General features: G+C 36.4%; 1 protein-coding gene across 3 annotated transcripts in view; it reads right to left on the bottom strand.

Annotated features, from left to right (window-relative positions):
* Positions 1-388: 388 nt before the first annotated feature.
* TENT2 (terminal nucleotidyltransferase 2) overlaps positions 389-23,541 on the bottom strand; it is a 45,050-nt gene continuing 21,897 nt past the window's right edge. The window contains exons 12-16 of one of the 3 annotated variants that reach the window (XR_015281146.1): positions 17,482-17,618; positions 9,552-9,643; positions 8,881-8,993; positions 4,165-4,244; positions 389-2,283 (exon numbers count right to left, since the gene is read on the bottom strand). Coding sequence is in view for 1 of the 3 variants with exons in the window: in XM_023944581.2 (XP_023800349.1) it covers positions 2,209-2,283; positions 4,165-4,244; positions 9,552-9,643; positions 17,482-17,618 (384 nt within the window). In the remaining 2 variants the exon portion in view is untranslated. Of the gene's footprint in view, positions 2,284-4,164; positions 4,245-8,880; positions 9,091-9,551; positions 9,644-17,481; positions 17,619-23,541 lie in introns of all 3 variants that reach the window. The other 2 variants (XR_015281147.1, XM_023944581.2) reach the window with 2 other exon arrangements.

Below are 23,541 nucleotides of genomic sequence, written 5' to 3'. Positions count from 1 at the left end.
TATTTTGTGTTATTATATCTGAAGTTTCTGACAAAGTTGCAGCCCACTATTTAACAAATATTCTATCAACAGGCTTGTTCCAAAAAATTTGGGAAAAACTTTCATCTAGAACTTCTGGTTATTTCATGGCATATCAGGAGATAAACTTAAGAAAAAAATACAAAAGGATTCTTTTGAAAGATACAGACCATTGAGGCTACAGACCTTAACTAGTATTAAAAATACCACAGAATTGGTAGGGCAATTTTAATAGAGTAGCTCAGAGATGCCACAATTTTTTAAACTAACCTTTTAAAAAGAGTTAGGAAGAAGTGGTTTCAAACATGAAGCATTAAGTTAAGGTGTAAGAAATGTTGACACAATAGGTGATGCAATACAAACTCATAAGAAAGTTTTATGCATTTTATTAAGTTTTGTTTCTCACATTCAGCTCTCTTAAAATATATTTTTACCAACTTTAAACATTTATGTCCCTTCTTATTTATCCTAAGTCAGGAAAGTTTTCAATTTTCTAGACAAAGATATAGCCAATATATTTTTTAAGAAGATACAGCCAACACTCCCTTTTCCCAGAATCTACATAGAGCTTGTAGAGCATCTTTGAATCCAGACATTATCCTGTCCTAAAATCTTGTGCTTCAATTTTACATAAAGTGAATCAAAGTGAATGCTTCACTGACACCCAAGTCTACCATCCTCCTATACAGAAAGAGCAACGAGGGTGAACATATGCAAGAAGGAAGAACATTTCAGTGGACTGCTAGAGTCATATTAAAACTGAAAGACAGTTTAAATTGCAGAAGAAAAGTCAATCGCAGAAACAAGGCAAAATTCTACATAGACTAGACTGTGATGAAGTGTGTACGAAGTAATCTCACATCAGGCATATAATTTACAGTACTTAGAACTTCTAAATAAACTAGAACTTAAAAGTTTGCACAAGAAGACATAATGCTTGTTATTTTACAATTATAAGGGTTTTCACACTCTTGTTAGAGAATGTAATGAACCAAACTTTTGCCTATTCACAGATATACTGCAGAATAGCCATGACAGATCTTGATGAATTGCAACACAGGTCTTACCTCATGAAGCATTTTCTATTCTACTTAATTATAGCAAATATTTTAAATACTCAGTACAAAACAACATAAATTGGAAAAATAACCCGTATCTTCCAGATATAAACTTTATTACACTGGACACCATATAAAGTATTAAACTTAAAAAATGGAAGTACGAATTTGATATTGACAGTGGTAAATACAGTCTTCAAAATTAATTGGTCTTCAATAACAAATATATGAGACACACAAATTGTGCTATAGGAGGTCTAAGAGAACGTTTGCAGTTTTTTGGGAAGAGCTGTAATTTTCAATATTACATATTTAGATTCAATTTACAGTGGCTGACCAATTCACTAACATTTACACAGAACCAAACGAGAAGCCCAGCTTATTTTAGCACTGATTTGATTTTGTTTGGTCTTCTTATCCAAAAGACACATCACTACTACTTCAAATATGTAAAAGGAAGCACTAAAAATTTTCCTTCCTACTCTGTTTGAATGTGAAGAGTTTATGTGCATTGAATTGAGCTTTTTTACTTCAACTTCTTCACAGTACAACTGTTGCTTAAAATTCCAGTTTAGATTATAGTTCTTGATATTCACAATACAACCAACCATAATCTAGCTTAATTCTCATAAACAGTTGCTTTTTATTCCAAGTAAAAGTGAAATAAAACTGGAAAGTGCTAAGTTGAGCAGAAGTAAAACACAGACTCTCTCTTCATCAAGAAGTTGGTAGTGCACTGTGCCTTAAGGATGTAGTCAGATTTGCCCATGGTTCAACCTTGAATGTCTATCTTTCATAGTTAAATCTGTCTGAATTAATGGTTACACAGATCACACAAGAAACAAGTCAGTATATCCCCGTACTTTCCTTTAAATAGATGTATTCCTCTTGTTTGCTGTGAGTTTCTTCTAGAAGTCAACAATGCAAGCATTTTCAGAAAGTATATATTTGAATTAACAGCTGTATTAACAAACACCGATAATAAAATATGCCACATCCTTATAAACATTTCCTTAACAAAAGTTTACAGAGAAAAACAGGTCGTAAAAACCATGGGGTAGGTGCCTCCTGATTTTGACACTGTTCTTTATTTCAGCAGGATCCAAAAAAAGTGGAAAATGAAAGAAGCTAGTTATCTTTTCTGTTTGGCTGCTTTTAAAGGTAATATACAGTCCAGGTCTTTCTTGTCTTGTAATAACCGCCAAGCCTGAGGGAAAAAACCACAAGATTTTTTTAAAAAAGACAATATAATCTTTGCCATTAAAACTTAAATACCATTATAAGCAATAAACATCACAGTTCCACAAAATTAAGGTTGATTTTTTTCCCCTTCTTGAAAAATATGTTTCTGGGTTGAAGGGTTTTTTTGGTTCATTTGTTTTTGGGATTTTTTAAGGGAAGCAAAATCCAAAAAGTACACAAAATGCAATGAACTAATGAAGAAAGTAAAGCCTTTCAAGAACAGATTGAATTTTTTGAGACAGAGATGTTAACAATATTTAAGCATTACACTAGTACTCTAACTGCAAAATAATTGTCTCTATTCACACATGTCCAAGTCCCCAGTAAATTATGTTATGCACTGTCATTTCCGGAACTTAACTGTGTCTCTACAATAGCTTATTTCAACTTTCTCCTATGTTGTAGTGTGAGTTTCAGGACATCTGTTGCATCATGAGCCTGCAAAAAACTGCAGTGTCCCTCCTGTGTTTATACAGAAGTCATTTACTCTCAATGTATAATGAAAACCACATGAAGAACAATTCTCTCAAAGACATAACAGATTGCTTAAGCTTATATTAAAAAATGGTGCAGGATATTAAAAAGTTCTTGCACTTTAAGAGCTACTGTCATTTTTAAGGTATCTGGTAAAAAGGACATTTTTTCAGGGCTGTATCACCCTAGTACATTGCTTTCAGACAGCTAGGATCAAGCATCTGCTTTTACATTTTTCAGAAAACCAGAGGTTTGAAACAAACTTTGTTAACTGAAAACTCTGAAAAGAGAAATTCACTCTGATTCCACAGTATCGTGAGAACCCAAACCACTTCATAAACATAGCTCTAGCAGATCGATAAAATTAACTATTTTATGTACAAGTATGTGAACAATTCAGTGTTTTGTATGCTAACATGCTTAAAAAAAAGAAAAACTAATGAACATTCCTAAACAGAATTACAAAGAAAATATTATCCTTTTCTGACTAAGGTGTCTCTTATAGCATTTGCTCTATTACAAGTATCTGGCATTGAATTACTTTTTGCTGGAGAAGCCTTCAAGTTACTTGAAGACCTGAATAACTGGACTAAACATGAACCTCCAAGAACAACTTAATAGGGGAGTCTTAACTGGTTAAAGCTGGAAGCCAGTTCTATGCACTAATCCCTAGTCATAACTAGATAAAAAATAGTCAGAGATCACAGAAAACTAGAATTTGAGTTGCAATTCCAATGCAATAGCTATGATAGGAGACAAGCATAAAAGAGAGCTGGTAGCAAAAATTTTCAGAAAAAATATGTTTAACCAAGGTCTAAATTTTTCCTTGTTTCAGTGTCCTTCTCTCCCCTGACTGGGACAGTGAAAGTTCCTGTTTGAAATACTCATGTTCTAAAATTATGAATGTGGTTTTCCTAAAGAAAAGTACCCATCTAAGTAAGATACAAAAAATCAGAAAACCCCCATTATTTTAGTGGTGATATTTATCAAAAAAAAGGAATAGTAAGAAGTATAAAATATTATCTACTACCAGTCAAACTCATGTAGGAATAAATAATGAATGAAAACAAAATAGTAATTTTAAAGCTATTAACCATTGTTAAGGGTTTTACACACACAAGAAAATCTAAGAGAAAAGATTTTTACTATTTGAGTATCCATTTCAGTGTAAACCTGAAGTTTAATGGCAGACATTAATGAATACTCTTAAGAAATTATCTTTCCATACTTTTTAAAAAACCACATTTTTATTACTTATAGTACAAAGTATAAAACATCAGAAATGGGCAGGTTTAATGACTAGCATTTAAGATAGCATAACTATAATGAAAAACAAAGTGGCCAGAAAAATTACATGAGATTAACTTTTTACCTGTGCAAATTCATCTCTGATCATATCAAACTTCTGTTTCTCATGTACAGCTCTAGCAGTATTTGTCCCATCAAAGGGCTCTGAAAGATTAAAAAAAAACATGAAAACTGTTAAAAAAATCTAGAGTTTGGTTGTCTCTATAACCAAACATATAATTGCTTCCCAAAAGTGTTTTAAATAGTCAATTCCTCTTTGGTTCTCAAGCTTTCCTTCTACATAACATTTATCAAAAAAAAAAAAAACAAACCAAACCAAAACTAAACCAACCAACAAAAAAACCCAAAACAATCCCCCCACAAGAAAAAAAGAACCCATACAAAACAAACAAAAGAAAAAAAAACAAAAAAAGAAAAAAAAAAGAAAATAAAAAAGAAAATAAAAGGAATAAAAGCCCCAAATGATGAATTCTCTAAATGCCCTGAATGGACAACATCATCAGGGAGTTTGCAGATAACACGAAGCTCAGCAGTTCAGTTGACACTATAGGACAGGATGCCATCCAGAGGCACAAACTTGTGCAGTGGGTCCATGAGGATCTCATGAAAGTTCAACAAGTGCAAGATGCTACATCTAGGTCAGGGCAACCCCAGACATGAGTACAGTCTGCGAGAAGTCATGTAGAGCAGCCCTGCCCAGAGGGGCTTGGGGGTGCTGGTGGGTGAGAGGCTGGACATGACCCAGCCATGGGCACTCCCAGCCCAGAGAGCCAAACGTGTCCTGGGCTGCATCCAGAGCAGCGTGGGCAGCAGGGCCAGGGAGGGGATTCTGCCCCTCTGCTCTGCTCTGCTGAGACCCCACCTGCAGGGCTGCATCAGCTCTGGGGTCCCTGCACAGGAAGGACATGGACCTGCTGGAGGGAGTCCAGAGGAGACCACAAAGATGGTCAGAGGGATGGAGCACCTCTCCTAAGAGGACAGACTGAGAGAGCTGGGGTTGTTCAGTCTGGAGAGTAGGCTCTGGTAGATATCTCATAGCACCTTCTAGTATATAAAAGGGGCCTACAAGAGACCTGGAGAGGTAGTTTTCACAAGAGCGTGTAGTGATTGGACCAGGTGGAATGGCTTTAAACCAAAAAGGGCAAGCTTGAGATTAGATATTAGGAAGAAATTTTTACTGTGAAGGTGGTGAGGCATTGGAAGATGTTGCTTAGAGAAGCTGTAGATGCCCCATCCCTGGAAGTGCTCAAGGCCTGGGTGGATTGTGGCTCTGAGAAAACTGGTCTAGTGAAAGATGTTCCTGTCAGTGGCAGGGGAGTTGGAAAGAGATACTTAAAGTCCCTTCCAACCTAAACTATTCTGTGATTCAATGAATGCTCTAATGATATGTAATTCAAAATAAACTCAGGTTATTATTATCTATTGAAGCAGAACTATGATTGTTCTGAATTTATGCAGTAGTAATTACCTTCTACAACTCAACACTCTGTGATAACATATCAGACTATGATTTTCCATATTAAAATATTTTGAAATTTATTACACATGAGACTCTTGGAACTATTCACTTTAGGTTCATCTAATTCAACAGTTTCTCAGTGAAATACTGAGAATATAGCAAAATATTTACTATAACTTTTTATATAAGACATACCAACTATCGTAAAATATATTTTATCACTTCATACCTATTCTGCAGTATTTGTTCAGAAGTTATCTATTTGGGGGTTCTGCATCCTAACTGACTACAAATTAATGTGATGTTTCTCCCTCCCCTCTTTTTTTTATCCTAACTTAATTAATAGTTTGGAACTTTTTTAATTGCAAGACTGAAAAAGTACTTCTTGGTACTGATAAGGTTGCCAGCATTAAAGCAATTGATACTAAAATCTTATGATGCAGGGACTATGCATTACAGGGACTATGCATTACAGGGACTATGCATTACAGTGTGCTAAAAAACAAATCTTATCATCTTTTCTTCCTTAGAAGAGAACTGCTGAAGTATGTTTCACAATAGTAAAATGTATGCAAGTACTCCAGGACCACTGAATAACAGAAGTATTTGTTAGATCACGTACAATTTTTTGTAGTTTTGGTTATGAATTACTTTTATTCAGACAGTGATGCATAGTAAAATAAAGCATAACAGAGACACCAGAAAATCTTGTGCCTTTATGGAGACTAGAATTTCAAATTTGGTACATACTCCATGGATTTAGGTTTTTATTTCTGCTAGTTTTTTTAATTCACCAAGAAATTTTTTCATGCAATAAATGTTGTATTTAGTGGTTTTCTGAAAGGATTCTTTTCAAACTACTTAGTTTTCAGTGGACAGCTACAGGCAGATTTATTTTATTTTAGAATGCATCATGCTTCTAGTTTAGAACAAAAACTGGCAACCAAATAAAACATACACTGTTCTGTAATGTCAGTCCCATTATTTGAGAGCATGATCTAGTATAATCAAGAATTCCATGTCTCTTACTGTGTGAACAAATACAGTATTTCATTTGTGTACCATAAGTGTGATGGTAACTGCTTTTTTAATGCTAGGACCTTGATGTTGAACCAGGTTATATCTGTATTTTAAAGCAACAAGGGCTGAACTGTACAATCTTCTGAAACCATCAGTAGAAAAAAGGCACTCCAGTCACGAAAGCTAACTCACATATTCCCTTTAATCTTCCTGCATATTTACTGTCAAAAGAGAAACTGGTTCTTTGAAGCACAGCAAGAATAATTTTACAATCAGCTACTCTTTACACCACTACACTTTCTAACCATCAAGACAGTAAGAGTTTATTATAAGTTATTTTGTTCACACAGAGAGATGAGACTATTAAAAGAAAAAAGTAACACAGATTTAACACTGATGCTTGAGGGAAAGGCTAAAGGGAATAATTTTTCCAAACAAAACTACAAGATATCATGTAACTCCAGAACTGTTGCTGACCAAGCCCTGAGGAATTATTTTTAAAATTATTTTTAGCATGTGGTTCTGGAAGACTTGAAACTACAAATATGGATCAGGTGCACGTAGATGGCTTCTGATTTGATTTCCCTAAATGATTATCAATGTAATTACCTCATAAAATTGCCCCATTTCTAACTTTTCCTTTTTCAATAAGACATTATTGGATATTACTTGATACAGACAAGATGTGCAACTGGACAACTGGATGACAACTGAAACTAGAATAGCCACTAGTCATTTAGAGCTTCTGAAAAGGATTGTTCAAAATATTACCTAAAAGCAGGGTTCTCTGTATCTTTGTATCCCCATCATGGTAAAAGCCTATTATATTTTAAAGTGTCTGGAAAGAGCATCTCTACTGTATTTGTTTCTCTAACAGCAGAAATACATGCAAGAATCAGCCTTAAGGCCCATAACATTTAAAACAGAACACAGTTTTTCTTTAGCTAATCTAAATACAGTACTACATGCAGAATTGTGGAAATTTGCAGGCACAGACTTGTGTAATCTATCAACAAATACATTTTAGATATTTAAAAATATATGCAATAGTGCCAATTACTGAAATTTTATTCTGCAAACAGGAAAATTTGGCAAAGACTTGGAAAACGGAATATATTGGCATGTTTAGCTAACTTTTGAAGTTTTCTCAAGTACACAGAAATTTACGTATTTTATTAACCTTGTTCAGCTTAACAGCTGTTATAAACATGAAGTCTACTTTGAGTGAAAGTAGGAGATTCTATTTTTCCCTCCCAAATTAGAAGTAAAAACTTGGTATGTAAGACTAAAGCAAATAAGTCTTGAACCAAGGAAGGAATCAGATATGTTACCTATAGGTAATTTTGCCTTTTTTAATAGTTCAAATGAAATCACTTTAAGGAAAAGCTGTGCATAATCAAGACCATTAAATGCAAAATCTAGCGTGTCTATTTTATATGTTGATGTTTATTCTATTTTCCAGTCTGGCAGAAAGATAATCTAATTATTCAAGCACTTTGTAATGTTATAAAATACTTGAGAACTTGAAACACACAGCCTCCTGCAGCACAGTGGATCAGCATCATGTGACAGCAGCAAACATAGCTGCCCAGCATTCCCACCTCCCACATTCAGACCAGAGCCTTGGCTATGCCTCACTACGCTATTCTGAATCATTTCAGCTGTGCAGATACTCTAATTCTCACATTTCTCAACTCTAAGACTACAGAGTCCAGCGCAACCATATTTCAGTGTGTTCTTCCATAACTTTTGATTTTTCCCCAAAAGGTCAAATAAAGAACAGGAATCCCATCACATGGCTTTACAGTGACATTCATATAAGTATGGCCAAGTTGGTGGGCTCTGGACAACAGAATAACCAAGCTCACCAGCAGCTGAAATTGACTGAAGGTGATTCTCTGCATAGAGCAGCACAAATGCAGAAAAGTACACACATATGCCAACCCTAATTCTCATCAAACTTGAAGAATGTCTGTCCAGCCACAGGACTTCCGCCTTATTTTCCTCCTCCCCCAGCAAAATCTTCTCAGTATCTAACAACTTTCCCCATACCATTTGTCTCCTGTTTAAGTTATATTCCTATTTCATTCTGAGACTTCAACCCTTGATATATTTATCCTAATAATCTCCGCTGGTTTCTATCCAGGGCCCACACCACCTCTCCTTTGTGACAACTGTTTCCAGTTACACAGCAACTCTCAGTTCCTTCCTTACTTTTCATTCTCCTTACATCTAAATCCTTCTCTTGGTCTATCAACTTATTCTTCCTTAGTGCAGGCTTCATCTCCTATGTATGCTTACCTGCTCATCTTCTCCATATACATTCCCCATGGCAGCTGAAAGGTGTCACTAGCATCTGAATCAGGTTGCCTGTATAGTGGTCCTGCTCAGTTCTGTACTGAGACAGCTGAGACCTGCAACTCCAACAGGTAGCCTGGGTTTACCCTCCAGTTCTGGATGGCATCATGTAGTCTCTGTACAAAGTCTACGTTCACTAGCCAAAAATACTACCTACAAGGGCATCAACATACACATAACCCGGTCACTGCAATGCCAGAGCATTTCTAGAACAAAGACAATTCTTCAGGAATAATCCGAGTATGTGCCTAATGTGTTTTTTCAGAAGTTCAAACTTAGCAAAACTGGCAACTAGTTTTGTTGAACAGAAAAACACACACTACTGGTATAAAGGCCATTCCTTATCAAAGTCTTAAGCCCTGTTCCAAAAGTAACAGGGCGATGAGTGCTCTTGAAGAAAAGGTCAGGAGTACTATTTTTAAACACGTTAGAACTTAAAGCTTCCTTCTCAAATGTTTTTGACAGGACTGTTTACAAGCTATTTACACTGGTTAAACTTCTTTCTCTACTAATGCAATGTATTTATCAAAACACAACTGAGGTAAAATCTAATTGATAGATTTATGTATTTAATGTCTTAAAGTTAAAAATTAAAATGCAGCTACATATTTTACCTTCTACACAAATAAATTTGTTTCTCCATTCAATACCATCAGGTCTTGCAATAGCCTTGGCCTCACGAACTGAAATCATTTGATGGCTCCAGCTAAAGAAAAGAAAAACAAATTGCAAAAAAATTTAACTCTTAGTTCTAAATTCAAAGTATCAGTTTACATTAAAAAATTGTCAGATTGCAATGTCTTATCCTGGATAACACAGTATTTTATAATAATGAGTAATTTAGTTTAACATCATGGGTAGGAAATAAGGAAATTTTTCTACTAATCAAGTTCAAGTACAAAAAGCATCTCCAAAACAGAGCATCACAGGTATCCATGAGTAACATATATTCACAATGGAATTCTTTCAACTAATAATGTCAAACTAAATTTGCACTGTCACCTATATTTATTTCTATGTTCAAAATAAATAACAGAATCAAATCATTCAGAATTTTCTGTAGGAAGAAAATAAATGCAGGGAATAAATGCAGACAGGTTACATACTGCATTCCATAAACAATACTCAATAGCATAAAGATATGTAGAAGAAATTTGCTCATAGACCTTCCTTGTGCAAGTTACCTATTACTAGAAAGTTTCAACACTTCATATATGCTGAATTTTAGATCTGCAAGTACAACAACTCTCTACCACTTTCTGCAGGCAGCATTACAACAGCAAAACAAGGAAATTACCACACTTATACAGGGACAACACACAGATTATAGGGCAGTCTTTATGACGTGCCACCATCTTCATGATGCTTGGCACAACAATATGCCAAATGTAATGGAAGCCAAAAAAAAACCACTTCCAGATTTATATTCTTATCTACCCAGCCACTTCTCAGGTACTCTTAACTAAAGAGAGCAGCTCATCCTGCATGCCATCATGTGCCAAATCCAAGACAGGGGACTGGGCCCCAGCAGGGGTTTATAAAAGGCAGATCCTGACTGACCAACCTGATCTCCTTCTGTGACAACATGGATATGGGAAGGGCTGTGGATGTAGTCTGTGTGGACCTTAGTAAAGCCAGTGACACCATTTCCTACAGCATTATCCTGGAGAAACTGGCAGCTGATGGCTTGGGCAGATACACTGTTCTCTGGGTAAAAAACTGCCTGGATGTCTGGGCCCAGAGTGAAGTTACATCCAGCTGGTGTTCAGTCACCAGTGCTGTTCCCCACAGCTCGGTACTGGGGCCAGATCTGTTCAATATCTTTATCAGTGATCTGAATGAGGGGATCAGGTGCACCCTCAGTCAGTTTGCAGGTGACACCAAGCTGTGTGGGTTATTGATCTGCAGGAGGGCAGGAAGGCTCTGCAGAGGGATCTGGACAGGCTGGATCATGGGCTGAGGCCAATGGTGTGAGGCTCAATCAGGCCCAGGGCTGGGTCCTGCCCTTGGGTCACAACAACCCCAGGCAGCTCCACAGGCTGGGGCAGAGTGGCTGGAAAGGACCTGGGGGTGCTGGTGGCAGCAGCTGAACGTGAGCCAGGCTGTGCCCAGGTGGCCAAGAAGGCATCCTGGCCTGGATCAGCAATAGTGTGGCCAGCAGGAGCAGGGCAGGGATTGTCCCCCTGTCCTGGGCACTGGTGAGGCCACACCTCGAGTGCTGTGCTCAGGTTTTGCCCCATTATTACAAGAAACACACTGAGGTCCTGAGGTTTCTCCAGAGAAGGCATATGGAGCTGGGGAAGAGTCTAGAAAACAGGCCCTTATGAGGAGCAGCTGATGGAAATGGGTTTTTTTATTCTTGAGAAATGAAAGCTCAAGGAGGACTTCATTCCTCTCTACAACTACAATAAGGTTGTAGCCAGGTGGGAGTCAATCTCTTTTGCCATGTGTCAAGGAAAAGAAGAAATGGCCTTAAATTGCACTAGGAGAGGTTCAGATCAGATATTAGAGAATGATTTTTCAGTGAAAGAGTAAACAGGCTTTGGAGTAAGTTGCACAGGGAAGTGATAGAGATAGAATAACTATCTCCGGAAAAGTCCAAGAGATGTCTGGATGTGGGACTTGAGAATATATTACAGGGGTGGTTACAGTGTGCTGCATTGGCAGTTGGATTAGATGATCTTAAAGATCTCTTCTAATCTTGATGATTGTGTAAACCAAGGAGCTACCACACCAGTGAAACAGCTGGACCACCAATACATCACCATATGTCCTAACTAAATGGGTAGAAATAGCTGGGCAATGTGTTGCCAGCTGTACCAGTCTTATGCTGGTCTGTACACCTGACAGATGAGCTGGGCTGGGCACATCAACCACCTGCAGTAAATCTGCAGATATCAATAGTAAATTAAAATACTGTCTATAAGTCATCAGTTAAATACGAAAGAATTCTGTTCTCCCTAGACCACAGACCTGCTGTCGTAACTCCATTAAGTCAATGATGACAAGACAGCTAAAAATCCGTGACCGTAATTTTTCAGATTATCTTGAATACAACTCATTAGTAAAGCCTTCTATGGAGCTCAGTTAGTTGAAGAACTTTACTTCCTCAGGACACATCATTTAACGATATAAATAGGGCTTGTTTTTAAAAAATGCAGGACACAGCACATGAAAAGATATAGCATACCTCAGTTTGTATATTTAGCTTTCTTTTGATATATTCTTTAGAAATTAGTAATGATTATGATCTTCTCTAGCATTCAATGTAAACTAAAGCCTCCATTCTAACCCTTCATCCTTCCTCTTCTTAATTCCCACAGTAGACTACTGCTGGGATAAACAGAGATAATGTGAAGCATCAAATACTTTTCTATCATGTCTTTTAATAATCAACCATCAACACAAGCTTAATTCAGATGAATTGCTAAAAAAAAACCCAAGTGCATGCGCACACACACACACACACAAAGACAAAAGATAAAACCCCTGTGCTTAGAGCTTCAAACAAGCTTAAACTGTAGCTCAAGAACACTGATTGCGAGCAGAAGTTTAGTTTGCTTTTTTTAAGAGCTTATTTAAAAATCAGAGATCCAGGCCAGTGGGGGGAAAAAAAAGAAAAAAAGTCATGCAAAGAAGTATTTGATCTGTATTTGGCAATTACAGGCAGTAATATATATATATATACTATACAGGCAGTACTGTTTCACTTGAAGCAGTAATTCTTTTTTTCCTAGGCTATACTTGATCCCTCAGCAAAAAAAACCACAACAACACTTTTATAATACACGCGTTAAACAAAAAGCAAGAAAAAAGTGGCATTTCTTGCTGTTTAAAAAGACTTTTATTTAAATTTGAAACTTAAAAGCTTTTTATTTAAAATTGAAATTTGAATTTGAAAACAACTCTTTTATCTGACAGTCTTTGCAAAGTTGTCTTGGTACCAAGATTATACTGAATTAGAAATTAATTATGAATAGCAAATTATTTGTGTGTCAATTTTAGCCACTTCGGCTCGCATCTAATAACTTCATTGTTGCCAACATAAAACAGATATTCTCCCTGCACATATTTTCAATCCATAAAGTTACCAATGCCATTTAAATAGCTATTTCAATTATCAGTTATTTCTGTTGTGACTGACTACATTAGGTATGTGATCTTCATGGCAAAGGCAAATATTTGAAAGAAGACTAGGCATTTTCAGGTGTGTGTATGACTACAGTACTAACAGAATAAAAGGCTTATCCTTTCCAGAGCATTCTTACACATTAAAGCCACCTGTATAAACACAATAAGATGGGTACAAGCTGCAAACATATTTAATTCAACGTAGTATTAAAATGATCCCTTTATTACCTGACCAATTCTATAGTGAAAAGTATTGCAAGCATCTTCTCACTGAAATTTTATATTTTGTCATTAGAATGTAAATTAATTGTCCACCATATACAAATCAGTGAATGATCTTAAACAACTTCTACTTAGCCTGCAATGGAAAATTTAAGGGAAGTAATCAAAATACTTTGCAATCCCCTGCAAGGGGAGCAGCACCTTGCTTTAAGGTCTTACTTTGTAAGGAGACAGCCAAGTGAAAACCTGCTGCCTTCACTCACAGTTGCAGAATTGAAATCAGACACCTCCTTCAGAGGGGCTGGTAAACACACCAAATACTTTCTTTGGAGAGCATCTACAATTTTTTTCTTGATCACATTCATTACTTAATCAGGAGACAATTTAAACAGTTAAAGTTAAAATGAAGTCATAACCATAGCCAGCTGTATTGTAAGAAGCATTACACAGACTTGAACTCGTTATGGTGAGATAATTAAACAACAAGGCAAAACAAGCTTTGCCATATATGGTGTGTTATTCTAATGCATGCTGCAATTTCCAAATCACATTTCTTTGGAGGCAGGGATGAAGGGGTATAAAAATTACTTCTTATGGACACACTGAAAACCCTAGAGTAGGACTGTGGAAAAGGTTCTTTATAAATACATGGCAATAAACAATTTTCTGAAACATCTTACAGCATAAATAAACAAAACAGTTTAAAAGTATAAGGGAAAATAAACACAGCACAAGGACTTATGTATGACTACACAGGATGCAAAGCTCCTTTATCTTCCTTTGCTACACTCTTTAAGCCCATCCTGTCCTACATCAAGTAAAATAAATCACAGATTCTAACTAAATGGCCTAATGACCATTGCTTGAAGATCTAGTGGCCTTTGCCAGAGTGAGGGAGAAGTTTAAAACAATATATCTCCATCTTCTCTTATCTTCCTCACCATTACATGTAAAAGAGATCAGTAGTTAAATATTCTAGGCAGGTGGCTTCAATGACTTATTCTGTTCAAAATTATGATCTTTATACATGATCTGATCATTCTTGATTGCATGCTGTTCCTTTAGCAAAACAGCTCCTGTACATCAAATCTGGTAGTGCATCCTAATCCACAGATAAAAGGGTACAAAAATTACTTTTGCAAAAATTGAATTCACTCTCTGTAGCAACCTTTTCATCAAACATGTGACAGTCCAACAGGGAAAGTTCAGTGGTCCAGTACAGATCATATAATTATAGCCTCATTTAACAGTCATGGTGTCTGAAATATAATCTCAAAATTTTGGTGCATGAAGACACTAGGAAATGTTTCACAGAGAAAACAAACACTGAAGAAACTACTTACTACAGGAAAGAAAATATTCAACACACTCTAACACTACTTCTTACATGAAAGGCACAACTAAAAGTGCCCTGTGCTGTGTGCGTTTGCAAGTTGAACACGAGCCAGCAGTGTCCTGGCAGCCAGGGGGGCCATCCCTGTCCTGTGGGGCATCAGGGACAGCATCAGCCGGGCAAGGGAGGGGATTGTCCTGCTCTGCTCTGCTCTGGGGCAGCCTCACCTCGAGTGCTGGGGGCAGCTCTGGGTGCCAGAGTGCATGAGAGACATGAAGCTATTGGAGAGTGTCCAAAGCATGGCCACAATGATCATGAAGGGCCTTGTGGGGAAGCCGTATGAGGAGCAGCTGTGATTGTTTGGTCTGCTCTGGAGAAAAGGAGACAGGGAGACCCCATTGCAGTCTGCACCCTCCTCATGATGGGAAGGGGAGGGGCAGACACTAATCTGCTCATTCTCATGACAGTACTTAAGGTAACAGCATAAAGATGAGTCAGGGAAGGCTTAGTTTGGATATTAGGAAAATATTTTTCACCCAGAGGGTGGTTGGGCAGTGGAACAGGCTACCCAGAAAAGTGGTCGTAGCACCAGCCTGACAGAGTTCAAGAAGTGTATGGACAATGCTCTCAGGCATGTGGTGTGAATCCTAGGGATGATCCCATGCAGGGCCAAGAGCTGGATTCAATTATCCTGATGGTTCCCTTCCAACTGAGCACATTCTATGACTCTGTGATTCTATGTATTTAATTCTTACCCTCATTCTCATTTGTACTGTTGTTTCCATCAGCAATTTCAAAGCAAATATAACAGATCTTGTGGCTAGCGTGAGACTACTTTTACTTTCACTAGCCGGCTATCACACACACAGAACCTTTTAAACACCTTATTCATATTTCTCCCTATGGTGCACAAATTTGTCTTCTCCAGTCAATGAAACTATATGAAATTTTACTATCAATTCTATTACAGGATTTATAGTTCTCAGTGATACACAGATACAGAGTACACTTGATTAAATCTTATTTCTGTAGCAGAAAGGGTTAAAAATAATATAGGCTGCTGCATGAAGTGCATCATATCCTCAAATAACTTCTCAGCTATGTAGTAGCATTTTCAACACAGGAATTCTAATGGCTATTTTTACTGGGGTTTTTTTTGGGTTTTTTTTTTTTTTAAAAGACTATCACAAGTGAAATGTTCAAATACTTAACAAATACTGAACACTAGAAGAACACCAGACAGTCTTTTTATTCAGTTGTTTTTTGAAACATTTTCTTCCTTTGACATCAGCAACTATCCTGTCTTTAATATCTACTTTTTCAAGCTTTGTTTTACCCAGAAGCTCCTCTGTGTGACTATGAATAAATTGAGGTAGGATTTATAATCATCACAAAAACAGTATTTAGGGATTGCCATCAGCTCCAACACTAATATTGCAGAATTTCTGGTCTGCATATGTCTTAGCATATCCTGTCTAATAGCAGAGAAAAAGAGGTCATTCTGAGCCAGCCACCAACTTAGGCAGAAATCTGGTCTTGACTATATTCACAAGCACTCAAACCCAGGAAAGTCAAACTAGGTCTTTTTCCTGAGGACAAGATAATCTCTGCTACTTCACACAGGCAAACCATAAAATTCCTTAGTGGAAAAGATACTTACTTTCATATAAAAGATTAACAGCTTGTACAGTCAAGTTTACAAAAAGATTCACATAGTATCCCACATAAATTAAGAACCTAAGTGTCTTCTCATTTGCCTCTCTAGCAAACATCACCTTGTCAACTGAAAAGACCGGTACTCGGAAGAAACATTTAAGACAAAAGACTATTCTCCTATCTGCAGAGATCATTGAAAGAAAATCTCTTACATGAAAATCTCTCAGGAAGGCTTAAGCAGGCACAAAATGCAGTTGGTTTATGCATTACTAAAGGCCATAAAGATTTAGCTTACATATTTCAGATATACACCTCAGAAATGCTTTAATGACTTTATGGTCTTTCACTTCTTATTTTAAAGTAAATTATGAACACTTCCAAAATTATGAGTATCCAATTGCATGTTTTGTTCTCCTTCCAATAAATGGAAATGGTGCACATACACAAGACAGCAACACTCCTGAAACAACTGCCTTAGAAGTTATTTAGAACATCTTTAAAGTGATTGAGATACAGCCACTTGGTATTTCATATGAACAAACATTTTTTCTAAGAAATTCAGAAATACATGAGTAATAATTTGACAAACCAGTTGTAACTTAAGGCTTTCTCAGATGCCCTCACAACTTTAGCTTCTCTTCCTATATAAGGAAGTCCAGATGCCAAAATTAAACTCAGATTCTAGCAAAACAATAACGTGACTGTAAAAAACTATACATGGGAGAATTTTTCACTAGGTGAGGCCTATACAGATGTATATTCTGGTCAAAGTAAGGAACCACCTGGCCAGTTACCTCCATTGACTCAAGACAATGTGACAAAAGTCAAGCACAACAATCTTACAGTCCAAATAATTCATATCCCAGTTGACACCTTAAATAACAGCTAAGAAGAGACCTTTTTCACAGGCAGTTATAGAATAGTGTAACTGTATGACAAATCTCAGCAATTTTTAAAGGACAAAGCTCTCTAACTTTTGGCAGACATTTTACAGGATAGAATGCCCAGCTAGGCAGAAGATATCAGACAATTTACTGGCATTCCTGTTGTAATTCAGCCTTTTTACTCATTTCCTCTCTCACAGTTACCACTGATGCATTGCTGCTTTTCTTTCTTTCAAGGGTTATAAAGTGTTGCTATATTGAATAGAAGGAATCAAAGTTTCACATCTTCTAAACTACTAAAATGAGCTTATTACTTACTCAAATTCTGTGGCATAATATTTGAAGAAGCCTATTAGCAAATCTCCAAGGCTTGATCCATTTTTTGAGATGTAAGGAGGAATGGTACGTGGAGCTTGATGAACAAGATACAACTGCATAGTAGGATCAAAACATTCCTGTCAAAATAAAATCAGAGTGTATATATATATATACACACAGAGAGCCTTAACCCAGATGCATATATTTTCCTCAATAAGAAAGCTGCCTATTGTTTGCTTATTGTAAGTTCAAGGGCAACTTACAAGCCAAGTACTATTTCTCTTCTGCCCCACTGATACTAGTTATTCCCCCTGAGCTCTGGTAGAATCATCTTGCACAGGAGCATACAAGACCATCTTTTGACTTCTGTTTACTAAATAACTTTAACATGTGAGAATCTTCGAACTAGACTTGCATCTAAAACCACAAGAGCAAAAGCTGAGTAAGGTAGTCTGCACTGAGCTGACTGCAGTTCAGCTGAGAAATATGTCGTTGAAATTAATGCACCCATTATCAATTTCTCATAGCTGAACCGAAGAAATAATCCAGAGGGTAGGCCTAACTTTGCTCTCAAGCATAGAAAACTGCATATGAAACCCACTGGCTATAAAATTAACCTGCATCCACCCACAAAACAAGCATAAAGAGTGCAGGTATAATTTCTTTAGCTAAGAATGAAAAAGCCAAACAAACAACCAGTAGTGAAATTATACAAAACACCTGAATGCACGGACTACTGCACTTCAGCTAAAGCATGTTTTTCTGTAGGGGAACACGGTGGGTACGATGGGGTAGGAAAAAAATCAGGTTTGCTATGTAAAAAAGGCACTATTTCCAACTTAAAAAGGAATATATACAAGACTAAATACAATGGTTTTAGAACTGCCCTGCTGTTTCATTGTCCATCGCATCTTTTAGATTCTTCTGACAGACTGGGGAACATAGAAGTAAACATATCTCCTCTTGCTAAAGCAAGATTTTTTAAAATTTGCTAATACCTGGTTTTAACACCCTTTACAGTAATGTTAGGTATTTTACTGAAAATAAATTCAAGATACACAGAAGCAAACATTATGTTCACATAAAGAAACACATTTATGTAAATTTAGGAATCTGTTCACTCATTACTGTATCTCCTTTTCCCTCCTCACCCATTACTTTTTTATTTTTAAGAGTAGTATCAGGCGTGACTCAAACTTTCAGTACTAGAATAGCACTAGAAGCACTACGTACTGTAGCATTATTTCCCTATCCACAGCTGGCACTGCTTCCTCTGAGAAAAGTACAGTTAAGTGTTAAAACCAGTAGGACTGGAAAGTTTGAGATTCCCACCCTCTTTCTGCCAGCTTTAGTAAAACTTCCTGGAACCTTGTGCAACATCTTTTTGGGGAAAAAAAGGCCATTCTTCTAGAGATAAAAAATTTCAATAGTTGATCTCATATGATATAATGCTATATATAAAACATTATTTGAGTTAGCAAGGATCAGAATTTAGTATCTTAAATTCTTTCATCAGAAGACACCAAAACACTGGAAACACAGACATTAAAAGCAGATTTGCAGTATACAAAGATCTAGAAAGGGAACAGTTGTTCCAATGCCATACAGTAAATACTGTTTTAACCCTGAAGTAAATCAGAAAGATACTACAGTGAAAATCATTCCTTGCTCATCCCCACAGAAAGCTAAGGAAGAGCTAGAGACAGAACAACTGAATTTGGAATTTGCAGTAAACCAGCTGGTGAAGAAACATACAAGGGAGAAGGGGAAAGGAAGAAGAAAATAACCTACAAAGTACAAAACAGAAACATACATACAAAAATACAAAACAGAAATGCAATAAAATTACAACAGATGTCTACAAAGACTAGTAAGTGTTTGGAGGCAGTAGAAAATGAGAACAAGATTAATTTTTTTACACTTTGAATATTTAAATGCCTGAGAACTTCTCAACTGCAAAAAATTCTGCCATCACAGTGAGGCTGATACCCTCAGAAGCTAAAAAGTTAGAGTTTATTTTATTATTTTTTTCAAAAAACATGCTATTTTTTTACTGGCAGGCAATAAGATATCAAACAAATCAAAGTTTTTCTTCCTTAGAAAGGCTTCCGCTTCCAAGAAAATCACACATATTATTCTAGACACGTGCTCTAGTGAAAACACAGGTTACAATCTATAGCAGCTAACCATTAAAACACCCAGCCACCCAGTTTAAGAGACACATGTAAGTAATTCTTATTTCCACTTAGTTTAGTGGTTATGTCACTATGAAAATTGCTCTTAAAAAGACAACTGAGTATTGCATAATAGAAGGCATAACTGATACTACTTTTCTGGAAGAAAATAAGACTTATTAATGGAAATTACAGCAATGTATTAATCACGTGTTTGTGATACTGTTAATAGATTTATTTCTTAAGCACTGTCGGTTGCTGATCACCCCACAGAGAAGGCAAAACCCAGTGTTTCATCTTTCTGAAATACAGAAAATTTATTATGCAAAAAGTTGCTATTACCATATTAGAAAGTTTAACATGTAAAACCAAATTAATTGCTACTGAAAATTGGCAAGTTTTAGTGAAGGCTTCTGTCAAGATATATCAATATTCAATAATTCAATTACCAGCAATGTAATTTAAGGTCATTTCTAAACAAAGCAATCATTCAGTGTCCAGTGAACAAGAGGTCAGACCAGCTACAGGATACCTAGATACCCTTTTCTGCTTTGCCACAGACAAACCATGATAATCCCCTAGCTTCATCTCATTCACCTGCTGAAAAATAGGGTAACAGTATTTTCCTTCCTGCTAGAGGGACACAGGGAATAACTAGATAGACAAAACAGTACAGGTACAGCTTACAGAATCTGCACACAGGTGAAGTTTTTTAAAGAAATTAATTACAAATCACCCTTCAAATTCTTAATTTGCTCTAGAAGGCAAAGATTCAGCTTCTATTAAAACTAGTCCCTATTTTCCTTACTGTGTCTTGCTTCAAGCTGTCTTAAGAAACAGAAATTAGATTCAGGATCTAATTGAGCAACAAATACAAATGAGCTCCCCATTATTTCAAGACATGCCAGAAAAGTGACACAAAAATATTTTTCTTTTTTTGCTGGACCTCAAATCTTTACCTTGATTGGCTGATTTCTCAAACAACACCAGTATTCAGCAACATGCTTTATACTGAAGCTACATAATGCTTTTAAGTTATGCTCATTCCACCTTACACACTAGAAAGGACTGCAAGTATACATGAAAATAAAATTTATATTTGTGTATCTTGATGTAGAGTGAGTTTAGCTCTGAATGTACAAGCTCTTCATTCAAAAAATTTAGTAGTAACATCAGCATAATGTCTTGATATTCTTGTATATTCTCACATATAAAATATCCTTTTCCCCAGTCCTATAAATGGATATTTAACTCATGTTTATATCTTTTAAAACTGCAACTCAGTGTGAAGCAAACTGTGTCTTTCCAAGGGCTGACTCCCATGTTAAGGACCATTCCACCTTCTGCTCCACCCCTTGCAAGACGTGACATGAAGCTGAGGCAGCAGAAACAAAGATGTGCTCTTGCTAGAGTCTTTGAAGTTCACCATTAAGAGCACTGATGGAAAACCAGTTTCTTCTTGACTTCAGCTAATACACCAGACTTCTTCAACACTGGAGAGTCAGGCACAAGTTTCCTTCTTAGTGCCAGTGACAGCAATATTCACCAGCCATAACAGTTTATGCCACCACAAGTTATCTAGAGCTTGTCCGTGAAGTCCTGACATGAAAGCATGTATTATATAGACTTCCAAAACTAATGAACACTTGGGCTGTTGTCATCTACTTTACCTGGCTAAGGGGCAAGGGAAGCCCCAGAATACACCCTCACATTTGATGTCATCTGATACTCCCTCTAAACTAATGGTTGCAAAACACATCAGTTTGGTGCAAGCTGGAAACTCCCTCACAGCAATACAATGCAAAAGTGGTTTTCCAGGACTTCTCACCCTTCACACTGGCAGTAGGGATACACTGAGACACAGAATCTGTTTTTGTTTCCTCCTCAGTGTAAGCATATCTCTCCTCTATGGTACCAACAATTTAAGACAAGCAGTTTTCTCCAGATCACAGAAGTATTTTCAGCCTGCAGATCTGATTTTGAAAAACTGTGGGTAGGTGTATATAGGAAAGATGCAGTATGTTTGTGTAGTTTTTGTATGGAGACAAAACTCTGATCACTTTTCTTGTGATCTTACAATCACAAGAAAAATATATGGTTACTTTTGATACTGAAATTTGCCTGTTTTTTTTTTATCATTACTGCAAGCCACAAGACTGAAATTGTTTTGCTGTATTTTTCATTTTAAATTCCTTTCAAATATCAGTATTCAGAAATTTAAAGTTTTGTAATTTTTAAACATTTAATTATATTCATAATGAAGACAGTAAATCAAAAACATACTTGCAATTTTGTTTTGTAGCAAGCATATATAAAATATTTTCTTAATTTTGTTAGCAGGTCTAGAATACTTCATTTTCCAAATATAAGAGAACTAACTAACAAAGGACATCAAAACCAAACATAATCTATATCAGAACACAGAAAAAATGCAGTTCTTACAGCACTGCTCACCTGCAAATGATTTACTATTTTCACACAACACAAAATAAAACTTGGCATTTATCATTAGATAATCATTAGATTTTTCACCTTAAGACACTGTATAAGTTTGCTTTAATGATTGAAGGCATTAATATCTGTATATTGTTCTGAAGGCCTGTACACAGTTCAAACACGACAAATATAAATGCCTGCATTATAAATATAGAAGAGTCAAAAGTTGCCAGTTCTTAGCACTTTTCTCTATAATGACATGTGACACAAAACTTAGAACACTGCAGCACACAAGGTTTAAGGAAATGTAATTAACAAATCTAGCAATTCAAAAGCCTATAAAGCTAAGTGTACAAGAAATGAAAGATAGTTTCAAAGGCTTTCCAGCATTCCCAATGAAACAATTAGAAGGTACAGAGTATCATAAAAAATCACAGGAAAAGGTAAAGACCATAAATACATAGCACAGGTATCCCTAAGCACATTTACAACACGGAAACAAAACTGCAGTGAATTATTGCTCAGTGCTTTCTCCTGCATCTCAATTATCTTAATTACCCAAAATGGCTGACACCACAGTATTTTCTCCCTGATGTTCAGGACCATTAAATATTCCCATTTCAGCTCTATGGGAAATACAGGCAAAAGGCAGACTGGCTTTCTGATACTAGCTCAGCACAATTGTCAGCAACCAATTAAAAAATCCCCATGTGTAGACAGGAACACCAAACTATGTCAAGTGTGAATAAGGAAAAAATTTAAGTGACACATATAAAGATGGGTAAAGAGGAAGGAACCAAGGAATTTTTGAAAATAAATTACAACATGGAACTACTCAGCAATAGCACTTTTGTGCACAGACAAATATTTAGAAGGGCAGCTCTTACTTCTAGATAATTTTTCTTAGATTAAATCTCACTAATGACACTCCTAATCCTGGAGGCACCAAAGCATACTGATTCACTGAGTTCTCCAGAAATTATCTGAGTATGATCTGACTACAATAGCAAAGTTCCAAAAAGGTGTTTTCTTGTTGGACTGAAGTAAAATTTTGTGATGTCTCAAGTTTCTAAGTAAACATGTGTCACTCACTTTCTGCACATGAAAATACCAGGCAACTCAACAGCTGTGGGAGGGTAGGGAAGTCTGAAGCACCAGAGCTGAATGAAAAAGCACTAGTTAACACATCAAGAAATAGGAACCAGAAAGTTACAGCTGACATAGGGATATTTCCAGGCCAGCATAAAGAAAATTAGATCAGCAGTTTTCATCAGCAGTCTCTTCTGTGTCTCAAATCTTCCCATACATAACAGAATTTTCATTGAAGAAATTATCAAAAGCAGCAAGTAATCTCTTCATCTTACTGTTAAGACAGGTCTAGCATATCAATGATCTGACCTACAGACTGTTAATCCATTAGAGATTGTTAAGAATACATATATTTAGACAA

The sequence above is a fragment of the Cyanistes caeruleus genome, chromosome Z (assembly GCF_971803275.1).
Source record: "Cyanistes caeruleus chromosome Z, bCyaCae1.hap1.1, whole genome shotgun sequence".
In the NCBI taxonomy this organism is placed as follows: Eukaryota; Metazoa; Chordata; class Aves; order Passeriformes; family Paridae; genus Cyanistes; species Cyanistes caeruleus.
Note: the sequence above shows the minus strand (reverse complement) of the source record. Positions and strands in the feature narration are given on the sequence as shown.